The 14,012-nt window shown below is 41.7% G+C and overlaps 1 protein-coding gene across 1 annotated transcript in view; it reads right to left on the reverse strand.

The window, feature by feature from the left end:
• Nucleotides 1-2,655: 2,655 nt before the first annotated feature.
• The window catches only part of lark (RNA-binding protein lark), a 30,510-nt gene continuing 19,153 nt past the window's right edge, over nt 2,656-14,012 (reverse strand). The window contains exons 3-4 of the mRNA XM_067757706.1: nt 3,219-3,454; nt 2,656-3,148 (exon numbers count right to left, since the gene is read on the reverse strand). Coding sequence (XP_067613807.1) covers nt 3,049-3,148; nt 3,219-3,454 — 336 coding nt within the window. The 3' untranslated portion in view covers nt 2,656-3,048. The remainder of the gene's footprint in view (nt 3,149-3,218; nt 3,455-14,012) is intronic.

Genomic DNA, 14,012 nt, shown 5'->3' on the forward strand with positions numbered 1-14,012 from the left:
TGCTGCTAAAGCCTGGGAAACCAGCTAACATAGGAGAGTCATATCGCCCGATATCTCTCCTATCGCCAGTAGCCAAGACGCTTGAAGCCATTTTGCTCCCCTACTTCAAAGCAAATTTGCAGCTAGCCTGTCATCAGCATGGCTTTAGAAAACTCCATAGCACCACCACCGTGCTAAATGCCATTAGCACCCAGATAAATTGTGGTTTAAATCAGAAGCCCCACCATAGAACAGTACTCGTAGCGCTAGACCTATCAAAAGCTTTTGATACGGTCAACAATGGCACGTTACTGCAAGACTTGGAAGGGTCTACCCTTCCCCCATGTCTTAAAAGGAGGACTGGGTGGTCGGCAGGCATCGGTGCAATTTCGAAACGAAACGAGAGTTAAACAAGGGGTGCCACAGGGTGGCGTCCTATCCCCACTTTTGTTTAATTTCTACATATCTGAACTACCTTCGCCACCAGAAGGAGTTACTATCGTTTCCTACGCCGATGAATGCACAATAATGGCCACAGGCCTAGGCCCACATATCGATGAGCTTTGCAACAGAATAAACGGCTACCTCCTCGATCTCTCCAGTCCGCTTGCAATGTGTCCCCACATGACACCAACCGTCTCTTTAATTGTAATGTGGAACCAACGCCTCTAACACCCCTTTCATTATGGACCACCCCTGTTGAAACAGCAAGTTTCCTTGGACTCCCCTTAGAGGATATTGATGACAATTTGTGATCGGTCGCACCTATTGGATGGGGCGAAGCACTGCTACAACAACAACAACAACAAGCCGAAAAACACAAGCAGGTCCTCAGTGAACTCCACAAACAGGCGTCGGACCTATATGTCAGGAATTGCCCGGTGAATCCTGTACTCAAAGAACAATACCGTAAACATGCAGAAGAGGAACGCACACTCCCTAGGAAAACGCGAGTCACTCTATGTCAACTTCGATCTGGATACTGTAACAGGTTAAACTCTTACCTATCCAGAATCAACTCCGACATACAAAATGTATGCCCTGCTTGCAATGTGTCCCCACATGACACCAACCATCTCTTCAATTGTAATGTAGAACCAACGCCTCTAACACCCCTCTCATTATGGTCCATCCCTGTTGAAACAGCAAGTTTCCTTGGACTCCCGTTAGAGGATATTGATGACAATTTGTGATCGGTCACACCTATTGGATGGGGCGAAGCACTGCTACAACAACAATCATTTCTTTTGGATTTTAGTCTTTTTGATATTTGTTGCTAAATTATTCGCATTTTGCTATAATTTATATTTTTGGCTACTGCGTTCAAATAATCAAGTAACCAATACTTGTTGTTGTATTAACGATAAAGGCTCTCCGAAGGTTTTGGATGTTGATGGTCAAGCACCATTAAGATACTAGCCCGACTATCTCGGGAACGATTTATATGGCCACATTAAACATTCTAGGTCTCTGCCCCCGCCCCCCCCCCCTCCCCCCCCCCCCCCCCCCCCCTACTTCCATGAGGAACTTAGGGTCGCCAGAGCCCCGCCTGCCAAATATATGTATGATACATTATATTTGTAACAGGATTCCCCTCGCCTGGGTGAGGTTGACAATTGGGTTGCAGAAGCTCTGAAGCTATAAAAATTTGTATTGCACTTATGGGGTGAATCCCCTAAAATCCTACGGTTGTCGTTAAGCTTTGGTTTATTGTGGTTGTGTTGATTGTAATCAGCCCTATTGACTCTATCAACGGCTTTTGATGGGTCTAGCGCTACGAGTACTGTTCTGTAATCCGACCTTAGCATGTATTTGTATTAAAATTAAAAGAAAATAGAATTTGGTGCACGTTACATGCATGCATGTATAGTTTATTAGAATCATTCAAAAGTGGAGTAGTTGAATATATTTTGAATTGAATTATATTAATAAATTTTGAAGGGATATACATAATATTTGTTTTTTTACTTTTCAGACTTTCATAAAATGTTGAAATGTACAATTACCCTGCAATCTTTTTCTGTCGCCCAAAACACTAATTCCAAACTACATTTCTGCAGATATCACACCGTAGATATCGTCATTTTTTCCAACTTTATCAGCTTTCATGAAAAACTGTTCCCTTAAAGCTTGGCGCCTTTGTAATATGAAGGCGAAATAGCAGTTAGGAACTAATTCGATAGCATATTTTGCGAAGTGTCAAGGAATATTAAATTGATATCGAGGAAAAAAAACTACAAAACCATTTGTGACGCAGGTAGAAGGCGCTACTACTGTGGGAATAAATTGTGGTTCGCATATAAAAAGTTGAGCAGAATTTATTCGCTAAATAATACTGTAAAAAAACATATTAATTTTTGCTTAACGTTTTTAATGTGTAAAATTTTAAGTTTAGAAACCGATCTTTGGACCATGCGTCACAGTTTTTATTCAAGTTCTGTAAATGAAGCAAAGTAAATTGAAAAAGTGCTTTTAATAATTATCGAAATTAAGAGAAATCAAAACGTTAGTTATGCATTACAATACATATCTGCTAGGAGGACGAAATTCCGTAAGTCTGTATATCTGCAAAAGGTACCGAATTGGATGTATTTTATATCAATTGCAAGCAGGGTATTTGCACCTTCATGGGTATACAAGATATTGTATAGTAGTTATTTAGATGTATAGAACGTATTTATGTAATATTTATAATCTTTATTTTTGGAGTCATATATGGGTTTATATAGACATTGTTAAGCTGATGTGCCTTTTTTATTTTTTACAATGAATGAATAACAATAAATACGACAACGTACATTGTACATATGTATATGTTTTTTAAAAAGAATAGAACAAATATTGTGACTGAATATGACTTAAAAAAAACCTTTTGAATTGCTATTTTAATTTTCATGAAATTAATTATACGTTACTGGCAAATATACAAGTGGAAAATTATTGTGAAAATGTCCAACGCAATACACCGAAAGAAAGTGTTTAATTATAGAACAAAAAATTGATATCCGCTCGTTCAATAGCTATATTTTCACGTCTTTTACATAACTACTGCTCAAAGTAAAGTTCATCTCAGTACGGTGCATATCTACGACCAGGTGGCGAAGGGCCTCGCATTCCTCTGGAAGATATCATCCTATCATCAAATGAATCGCGACTAAAATCTTCATAACTGTAATTAAAAAAATCCAAATAACCATTAGATATATGTATTTATGTTTAAACATCAGCATTGTAAATACCCATAACGACCAAGTCCATTGCTGCTCCTCGGAGGCGGTGAACGGCGACTGAACATTGAATCGTACCCGCGTGTGAGGCTGCTTCCTCTGATGCTGCCACTTAAAGGTGGTGGAAGGGGCATGGGCTCCCGACGTGAAAGCGGTGGAGGTGGGAAATCTCGCATCCTAGAGCTCTGATACCTCCTTTCAAATAAATCGCGTGTATCATCGAATCTACGGTCATAATAATCGTAATCCTGTAATGAATAATTAACTTAGGTAAATATGTATGTGCTACTTTAAAAAAAGGAAAATTTCTAAGTTATATACTAAATATTTTTAGAAAGCAATTTTGTCATTCTGGTAGTGTGTATACAAAAAGTTTTGGAGAAAGGGAGAGCAACGCTTTTAAACAATCACATCCTTGGACTTATAAATCACATCATATTCAAATTTGGTAAGACGTTTCTACGACTTGGGCATATGTATATTTGAAAAAGTGGGCATTTCGCCGCCCCTGTTGTTGTTGTTGTAGCAATGCTCGCCCCACCTAATAGCCGCGACCGATCACAAATTGTCATCAATATCCTCTAACGGGAGTCCAAGGAAACTTGCCGTTTCAACAGGGGTGGACCATAAGGAAAGGGGTGTTAGAGGCGTTGGTTCCACATTACAATTAAAGAGATGGTTGGTGTCATGTGGGGACACATTGCAAGCAGGGCATACATTTTGTATGTCGGGGTTGATTCTGGATAGGTAAGAGTTTAACCTGTTACAGTATCCAGAACGAAGTTGAGCAAGAGTGACACGCGTTTCCCTGGGGAGTATGCGTTCCTCTTCTGCGAGTTCTGGATATTTTTCTTCAAGTACTGGATTCACCGGGCAATTCCCGACATAAAGGTCCGACGCCTGTCTATGGAGTTCACCAAAGACCTGCTTGTGTTTTTCCGCTTCATACGGCTGGGTTCTCAGGTGCCGTATTTCCTCAAAATGCTTACGGAGATGAATCCTTAGGCCCCTAGGCGGTGCTGGTTCGTCAATCAGATGTCTGTTGGGATGCCCAGGTTTCTGGGTATTCAACAGAAACTGTTTGGTCAGCATCTCATTTCTCTCCCTGATGGGGAGTATTCTCGCCTCATTATGCAGATGGTGTTCTGGGGACATAAGAAGACAGCCCGTGGCGATTCTGAGAGCAGTATTTTGGCAGGCCTGTAGTTTCTTCCAGTGGGTGGTTTTTAGGCTTGGCGACCATATGGGTGACGCGTAGCACGTAATCGGCTGGCTAATTCTTTGTATGTGGTCAAGAGCGTTTCTTTATCTTTTCCCCAGGTACTGCCAGCAAGGGATTTGAGGATTTTATTAAGGCTCTGACTTCTTGGAACAATTGCGGTTGCGTGCGCACCAAAATGTAGATCCTGATCAAACGTCACACCCAAGATTTTGGGGTGTAGGACAGTCGGTAGCGTAGTGCCATCGACGTGGATGTTCAATATGGTCGACATTTGGGGCGTCCATGTTGTAAATAAGGTCGCGGAAGATTTAGTCGGTGACAATGCCAGGTTTCGCGAGGCGAAAAAACTGGAGAGATCAGGGAGATAGCCGTTTATTTTATTGCATAGCTCATCGATCTTTGGGCCTGGGCCTGTGGCCATTATTGTGCAGTCATCGGCGTAGGAAACGATTGTGAGTCCTTCCGGTGGTGAAGGTAGCTTAGATATGTAGAAATTAAACAAAAGCGGGGATAGGACACCACCCTGTGGCACCCCTTGTTTAATTCTCCTTTGTTTTTATGTTTCGTTTCTGAATTGCACCGATGCCTGCCGACCACCCAGATAATTTGCGGTCCACCTTTTAAGACATGGGGGAAGGGTGGACCCTTCCAGGTCTTGCAGTAACGAGCCATGGTTGACCGTATCAAAAGCTTTTGATAGGTCTAACGCTACGAGTACTGTTCTATGGTGGGGATATTGATTCAAACCGCAATTTATCTGGGTGCTAATGACATTTAGCGCGGAGGTAGTGCTATGGAGTTTTCTGAAGCCATGCTGATGAGGGGCTAGCTGCAAATGTGCTTGGAAATAAGGGAGCAAAATGGCTTCAAGCGTCTTTGCCACTGGCGATAGGAGAGATATCGGACGATATGACTCACCTACGTTAGCTGGTTTCCCAGGCTTTAGTAGCGGGACCACCTTGGCCATTTTCCATTTCTCGGGTATGACAAAGGTGGAAAGAGACAGGTTGAAGACATGCGCTAAATATTTGAAAACCTCTTTCCCTAGGTTTTTAAGCATCGGCATGGCTATGCCGTCTGGGCCCACTGCTTTGGATGGTTTAGCGCGACCAATGGCGTCCTCAACCTCTCTAGCGGTGATGGTAATTGGTGACGCGCTGAGTTTGTGTTTATGTGCGTGCCTATTGGCTCTCCGTCTATCTTTGTCGACCGTAGGATGCATTATATATTGTCGGCAGAAAGCGCTCGCGCATTTTTTCGCATCCGACAGCACCTTATCGCCAAAGGCGATGGAAACTTTGTCTTTGTGCTTAGTCGGATTCGATAGGGACTTTACGGTGGACCAAAGTTTACCTACACCGGTAGAGAGGTTACAACCTCTTAGGTGCTCTTCCCATTTCGCCCGCTTGTGTTCGTCCACAAGCAATCTGATGCGTTGGTTTATATCCCTTATTTGGGGGTCGCCTGGATCATGCTGTCTTATAAGGTCGCGTTCCCTCGCTAAGCTCGCGGCCTCCGCCGGGAAGTGGGCCGGATTTCGGGAATTCTCCCGGCGGGAATGAAATGTGCCGAGGCGGATTCAATGACCTTACGGAAGGCACGCTCCCCTTGGCGGGCATCAGTCGGGATAGGGAGGGCAGCAAAGCTGCTGTCTGTTGCAGATTTATATTCTTCCCACTTTCCTTTTTTGAAGTTTATGAAAGTGCGTTTTTCGGTGACGATGAAGTCGGCGGTACGCTCGAACGAAATAAGTATGGGCAGGTGGTCGGATGCCAATGTTACCATCGGCTGCCAGTTGACGCAGTTTACGAGTTCTGCGCTCACGATTGAGATATCTGGCGAGCTATGACAGCTTCATACCATACGTGTGGGGGCGTCTCCGTTTATTGTGCAGAACGTCGTTTCGTCTATTTGATCCGCCAACATCTCACCCCTCCTGTCCGCCCGCAATTTTGAATGCCATAGGTCGTGATGGGCATTGAAATCGCCTAAGATAATGCGATTGTTGCCAGTGAGTAAGGCCTCGATATTAGGGCGGTATCCACTGGGGCAACAGGTGACAGGAGGGATGTAGATGTTGATGATTTCTAGATTTGCATCGCCTGACCGGACAGATAGGCCTTGACGTTCTAAGACATTGTCACTGCGGTCGATGCCAGGATCAAATATATGATATTGCACAGAGTGGTGTATAATAAACGCGAGGCCGCCTCCATTTCCGCTCTCGCGGTCTTTCCTGTGGACATTATAACCAGAGCAGGTCTGCAATGCAGATTTTGCCGTGAGTTTAGTCTCTTGAATCGAAGCAATGCGGATGTTGTGCCGCTTCATGAAATCGACTATCTCCGTAATCTTCCCAGTTAGTCCATTACAGTTGAACTGCAGAATTCTGAAGTGCATGAGGGGTGACGCCGCCACTCTAGGGGTAAGTGAGGGGTGACTACGCCTAGGTTGTGGAAGGCCAGGACGCAATTGCTGTTGTGGCCTTGGGACTGGGCGCCCTTGGGCAAGCATTGGGGTACCCGGATGATTTGGGTTTGCGACCTGGCAACATGGCGCGATGAAACCCGTCGGGGGTTGCCGTCGCGGAGACCAGAACATCTAGGAAAGTGGCACCACCCAAGGCAGGAGCTGCATTGAGCGGATGTCGCAAACCTATATATTCTGTGCTGGCAGAAGGTGCAAACGGAGGCAGGGACTAAGAGTCTGTTTCCCTGACCTGCACGATTGCTGCCAGAAAAGAGGGGGGGAGAAGAAGACGGGGGCAGGGGCTGATGCTCAGCATTGCAACCAGCTCTACTACGAAGGTAGTAGTTATGAGTGGTATCAGCTGTTTGAGTTGTTGGCGCCGTGGGGCGCGAGCAGCAGCGGGTACTTGTTGTGGCTTGTTGAGCAGCGAAGCTGCTGGAAGGTAGTGGGGATACGCTTAGGCGTAGACTACGGGACGCCCTTGGGCGTGAGCAGCAAGGAGCCACAAAAGATTTATAAAAGTTACGTGGACGTCGGGTTTTGGGATCAAGCCCAGAACAACCTGTCCGATGCAACCATCCCTTGCACGAGACACACTGAACAGAGTATGACCGTCCTAAAAAGATTCTTTTCTGGCAAATGCAGCAAAACCATTTCTCATGACCGGGGTTAGGAGACGGACCCGGATTGGGTTCGATACCTTCCCGGAGTAAGAGAATATGTAGCAGTCCTGCTGCAAGGAGCTGCTGGGAGGATGACAATTTGTGGGAGGGACGAAACAAATTAAATGGGGTCACACTGAAATGACAGTCCTTGGTCGGGAAAAATCCCGAGTCGCTCCGGTACATAGAACCGACTGCCTTGGGAAGCGCCCCTAAACTTGATATGTCATGGGGCGACAGTGAAGTTTTTTTTTAATACGATAGCATTTCTTCTCAATGTTTCTTTCCTCTTAATGTTATTTGTTGTTGTTGTTGTAGCGATTAGGTTACTCCCCGAAGGCTTTGGGGAGTGTTATCGATGTGATGGTCCTTTGTCGGATACAGATCCGATACGCTCCGGTAACACAGCACCATTAAGGTGCTGGCCCGACCATCTCGGGAACGATTTATATGGCCACATTAAGCCTTCAGGCCATCCCTCCCTCCCCACCCCCAAGTTCCATGAGGAGCTTGGGGTCGCCAGAGACTCGTCTGTTAGTGAAACGGGATTCGCCGCTCGAAGGTGAGGTTGACAATTGGGTTGGAGAAGCTATATATTCCGCTACACAACCCCTTGAATCCCCTTAATGTTATTTCTTATGCCCCTATTACGGTTTAAAACTCAACTTAGTTGGGTTGTAATTAAAAACAACTCAACTCCTGTTTGGTAATACGCATTACAACTTATTTCAGTTGAAGTTTAATTGATGTTGCCAACCTAAGAAAGTGATGATTTGACATATAAATGAACAGCTGACCAATTTGTGGCGGAAATTTAAGCATTTGCAAAAGTGATTTTGTTATTAAAAGCAAAACGGATATTATATGAAATCTACTTTATAATGGCGAAAATGTTGGTGATTGACATGTCGCGCATACGGAAAACATTCGCGCGATCATTCCAATCCCTTGGAACTACCAAGCACCAAGTAAGAAAATGTTGAAGTGACAAATGATGAGGTTCTAATGAAGTTATTTTGCAGATTTGAAAGGAAGCATTTTGTTAATTACTAAACAAAATTAAGGACCATTTCCGCAAACGCGTTCGAGGGAAGGCTGTACCCCTATTTTAAAATTATGCGCCACACTCCGATTCCTTGTTGACGGCAGCTATCAAAAATTCTGTGAAAATGATTTTGGTGTTGGACTGGTTTTAGATATTATTGAGGAGAATATTTGTGCGAAGTGGATTAAAACCCAAACACCAAAAATTGTATCTATAATATATAAATCTTATAAAATAAAGTTGCTAAATGCCATGTATGCACATAACTTCACACAGAATGCTCCGATTTTAAAACGGTTTTTTGCATTTGAAAGCTTAGCTACGTGAGATGGTACAGTTAATATAAAATGAAGACTTATATTATAGGGGCGTGGCAAATTGCCAAAATGTAGTAAAAAATCATAAAATTTTTGTTTACACAGCTATAACTCATTAACGAATAGATGGATTTAAAAAATTCTACTTTTCAGTAAAACTTTGAAATATTTGCATTCGACCTGCATCAACAAAAAAACTTGATCCCTTTCTTATATCAGCCAAATTGTTTAAACAAAAGTAACATTTTCACCAAAAGATTCGTGTGTGTGATTGTTCGGTGTCAACTGTGCGAGCAAATTGCTTTTGAGTGAGGCGTGATGCGACACATACGTACATACATAGTAGAATTCGCTGCGTTATTTAACTTCGGGAGTACATTTATATGTATGGATGTATGTATGTATTTTCATATCATATCAGCTTGACATATTTATGCGTTGTTGCCAAGTTAATGCAACATAAATGGTTTAGAATGCATACATCTCTTGAAAAATACCCTTTCGTTAAAAATATTGCACATTTTCTTAAAATTCTTAAACAAAAGTTTAATTTTTTGGTATTTTTGCATGTATCACTATCACTATCAGTACATAGTATAAAACAAAGTCGCTTTTTCTGTCCCTATGTCCCTTTGAATGCTTAAACCTTTAAAACTACGCAACGGATTTTGATGCGCTTTTTTTAATAGATAGAGCGATTGAAGAGGAAGGTTTGTATGTATAACAACATACATTAGATAGTGGAGATATACTGTTATTTTTGAAGTTTCTAATGTGATGTAAGCATAAATATAAAAAAAGTGGTGTTAGTTACACTCTTTATAAATCAAGAACTGATTAACAGATTTGGCTGAGAATTGGTGGAGGGGTAGCTTAGAACCAGGAGACATACATAGGATACTTTTTATCCCGTTCTGGCTAGGGTATTGAGATCAATACGTGGACCCGGGTAATCTTGGGATATGCTTGTACAATATGCGTATCAAAAGGAAGCTGTTTATGAGTACGGGGTATTTTTCGTACCCGTGGGTGACTAGGGTCTCGAGATATAGGCCAAAACGTGGACCAGGGTAACACTAGGATGTGTTTTTACATTATGGATATGAAATGAAGCTGTTGGTGTGTGCTTTGATACAGTGTAAGTTTTATACCGCTGGGTGACTAGGGTCTCGAGATATAGGCCAAAACGTGGACCCGGATACCCATAGAACGTGTGTGTAATATGGATATCAAATGAAAGCTGTTGCCGAGAGCTTTAAAGTAATTATCATTGTGATATCCGATTTAGTCGCATCAACCTGGCAAAACTGATAAATATGCATGCGAAGCCGAAATAAAGACATGAATTAACAATACCCACATACCTATTTACATACATACGTCCTATTCGATTTTCCTGAAATTTGGTATATAAATTTGCCTATACATGTTAGTATTTATGATCCTTTTTCCGGGAAGTAGACCAGAGACGGGCTGGGAATGGGATTAGGACTAGGACTGGGACTGATACTCGGAGTGGGACTGGGACTCGGAATGGGACTGGAACAAAATGCATACCACCCTCTGGGACTGGCAATAAGGGATTAAGAAGAGTGGGAAAAACTTGAGAAGGGAAAAGAGGGAAGGAGAAGGAGACTAGATAGAGTGAGACGAAGATAGAGGTGAAGCGAAAAAGACGGAGGGAGGAGTGAATAAAAGGATAAAGAAAAAGTGAAGAGGGGGGAGGGCAGAGTGAGACGAAGATAGAGATGAAGCGATAAAGACGGTGGGAGGAGTGAATAAAAGGATAAAGAAAAAGTGAAGAAGGGGAGGCAGAGTTAGACGGAAAAAGCTTATTAAAATGTATGCAGATAGATCAAATTTAGGTCAGAACAACGTCTGACGGGTCTGCGAGTTTTACTCTAAAACAGGATTTCCAGGAGTAGCGGGTAGTATCGATTGGACTCACGTTCGCATAATTTCACATATTTTGGCTGTATCCGAACTGCAGCCAGCCTCGTCCAACTTTGGGATGTCGCTCCATAAAGTCAAAAAGTTTTTCAATGTAATCCTTCGTTAAAACGTTGTTTTTTCTATAAATGTGTTTTTGTAACGTTTTATGAGACCGTGCACCATCTAACCTTTATCAAAGGTGGTATCAAAAGACGCGTTTCGACCTCCGTTTTTAGGATCCGAAAGCGGAAATTAGAAATTTTACTTCTGTCGAAAAATATTTACAAAAACCCACAAAATGGCCTCGAGAGGGTCGAAATATGGAGCTCGATCCATAGTTTATTTTGCACAGAACACCTTTCTGCGTAGGCGGCCTTCGGCAGCAATTTACGAAAATAACTTTGGGTGGGCCCAGCACCTTTCTGCATTAGTGTATGTGTGTGTACAACAAATTTGGCAAAATACAACCACATGAAAATTTGAACCGATTTTTTGCTTATATCTTTTAATAGAATTAAATTTTTGCTTTCAGATTCTAAAAACGGAGGTCGAAACGCGCCTTTTAATACCACCTTTGATAATTTTTGATAAAAATTATGTGGTGCACTGTCTTTTATAACGTCACCCTTTTTCAATACAGCTTCAAAATTTTCTGAGACAACTGCTAGTAATCAGTTGTCATAATTTGATGTCTTTTACAACTACACCAACACAAGGTTGTAAACGGTAATGCCGCAAAAAGTTGTAAGACTAGGAAACTTCAACCGACATTTTTTTGACAGGCTGAGTTGTAATCTGTGATACCAAATTGCAAAATTTCAACTGATAGAGAGTTGAGTTGTAAACGGTAATAGGGGCATTAGCTTCACATACGTATTCCTGGAACCAAGGCACACAAAAAATATAAGACGACAACTTTTTCGAAAAATCTCTCATGGCAGCCAAGAGTCACCGAAATATGAAATTATTTGCTAACTTTTATTTTTCTCACTCAAATCGAAAATGTCGGTAAATTTTGCATATTTTAATATCCAATAGTCGATCAAATAAACAAAAATTTAACCAAAGTGTGGTTCATACATAACGGATTCGTGGGCTTTTGTCTTCTTTGTTGAATATCTGTTATTAAGGTCGCTTGATAGATATTTAAATCTTTGCATGGTATGTCTGAGAAATGGAAGACCCAGGTAAAACTTTCTGAAATTATCGGTTCTATTGAGAAAACCTTAGCCAAACCTACAAAAATGTATGTGAATCTTTTTCTATTCTATTTGTACGTAATATACCCTGTGCATGTTTACTCCAACCATTTGGTTAAATCAAAATGGAATAATGGAGCATTTTGATACCAACATTAAATCCTATAGCACAAAACAGCCTGACGTTCGGGTCCTAATGTTCCCTACGGTTGGGCACTCGCAGACGAAGTGAGTGACTGCTTCGATACAACTTTCCTCACTACAGCTCCCTCCCCTGCCTTTGAAGGGGTTTCTCATTTTTTCCCAGTGTAGGCCAATTGACCAATATTCTGTTCTTGTGAATGTGATCCTGAATATATCTTTCCTAGCTTATTCAGTAAAAATACTGTTCTTTTCTGGTTGTAATCAGGCAAGTTTGCTTGCTGTTTTTACATATGCCCGTAGAAAGCCAATTGCGAATTGACGTTTTCTTGAAATTTTTTGATGAAAACAGTCCGTTACTACCGCAGAGATGTCTAACGATACACCAGTATGAACGTGTTAGGTAAACCTATCGCTAGGCTGTCTGAGTGTAGGCATATCAATTTGCGAATTGCGTGCGAACGGCCGTGTATTTGGAGCTCGTAAACAGAATAAACATTATTAAGTCTGTGTGCTTTAATAAGCACTAAAAATTGGTGAAACTAGCAAAGTAGCGACAGGTGATGTACCAGCATTAATAAAGTGCCTAAAAACATTGCGTGTGCATCTATCGATGATTATGGCCTTAATTGTTTGCAAGGTTGTAAACTTTTAAGATTTATTTGTGATGATTGCATTACTCATGTTTCCAATGTTGATGAGGCTTCAAGGGAAATCTTGGCTATTTCAAAGGTAAACAGAGTAAATTTGAAAGAGCAAAAAAGCGAAATTGAAAAAATGTTGAGTGAGCATAAAAGGGAAATAAGCGCTTCCATAACTCACAACGAAGAGAGATGAAAATAATAGTATAAAAAATCTACAAGGTGAACTCAGAAAAAATAAAGTTAATGAAAGAAATAGAATGCCTGTGCTTGGAAAATAAGGATAAACTAAGTAAAGGTAGTATACCGAATGAGGTGTTCACTAAGCAAAAGGATGAAATTATTAATGAAGTTAAAAAGGTTGCTAATATCCCTAATTAGGCGTTTAATAAACAGAAAGAGGAAATAAAGGTTGCTAATATCCCTAATGAGGCGTTTAATAAACAGAAAGAGGAAATTATTAAACGAGGTTAAGAAGGCTGCTAATCAGAATAAAGGTTTTGACGGTGGAAATGTTACTACATATGCCACTGTTACATAAGGCATCCCTCCAATTGTTATTAAGCCCAAAGTGAAACAAGCAATTGAGAAAATAAAAACGGATTTAAACAAAATAGATCCATCTCATTTAAATATAGGAAGGGTACAAAACAAAATAATGGCACAATAATTATAAGCGCTAATACAGCAGGCGAAAAGGGCAAAATTAGAGATACGCTCACAGAAAAGTTTGATGTGAGTGTATAATATTGAACCAAAAGTGTATTTTCCTAGAGTTGTGATAGCTAATATTAGTGCAGAGCAAACCGAGAGCGAAATAGTTAGCCGGATCCTGGCGCAGAATGATACACTGAGGGAAGCTAAAATGAAATGTATTATTGTGGCGGCCACCGTGGTGTGATGGTAGCGTGCTCCGCCTATCACACCGTATGCCTCGGGTTCAACTCCCGGGCAAAGCAACATCAAAATTTTAGAGATAATGTTTTTCAATTAGAAGACAATTTTTCTAAGCGGGGTCGCCCCTCGGCAGTGTTTGGCAAGCGCTCCGGGTGTATTTCTGCCATGAAAAGCTTTCAGTGAAAACTCATCTGCCTTGCAGGTGCAGTTCGGAGTCGGCATAAAACATGTAGGTCCCGTCCGGCCAATTTGTAGGGAAAATCAAGAGGAGCACGACGCAA

This window comes from Eurosta solidaginis, chromosome 5 (genome assembly GCF_040869045.1).
Source record: "Eurosta solidaginis isolate ZX-2024a chromosome 5, ASM4086904v1, whole genome shotgun sequence".
Classification (NCBI taxonomy): domain Eukaryota; kingdom Metazoa; phylum Arthropoda; class Insecta; order Diptera; family Tephritidae; genus Eurosta; species Eurosta solidaginis.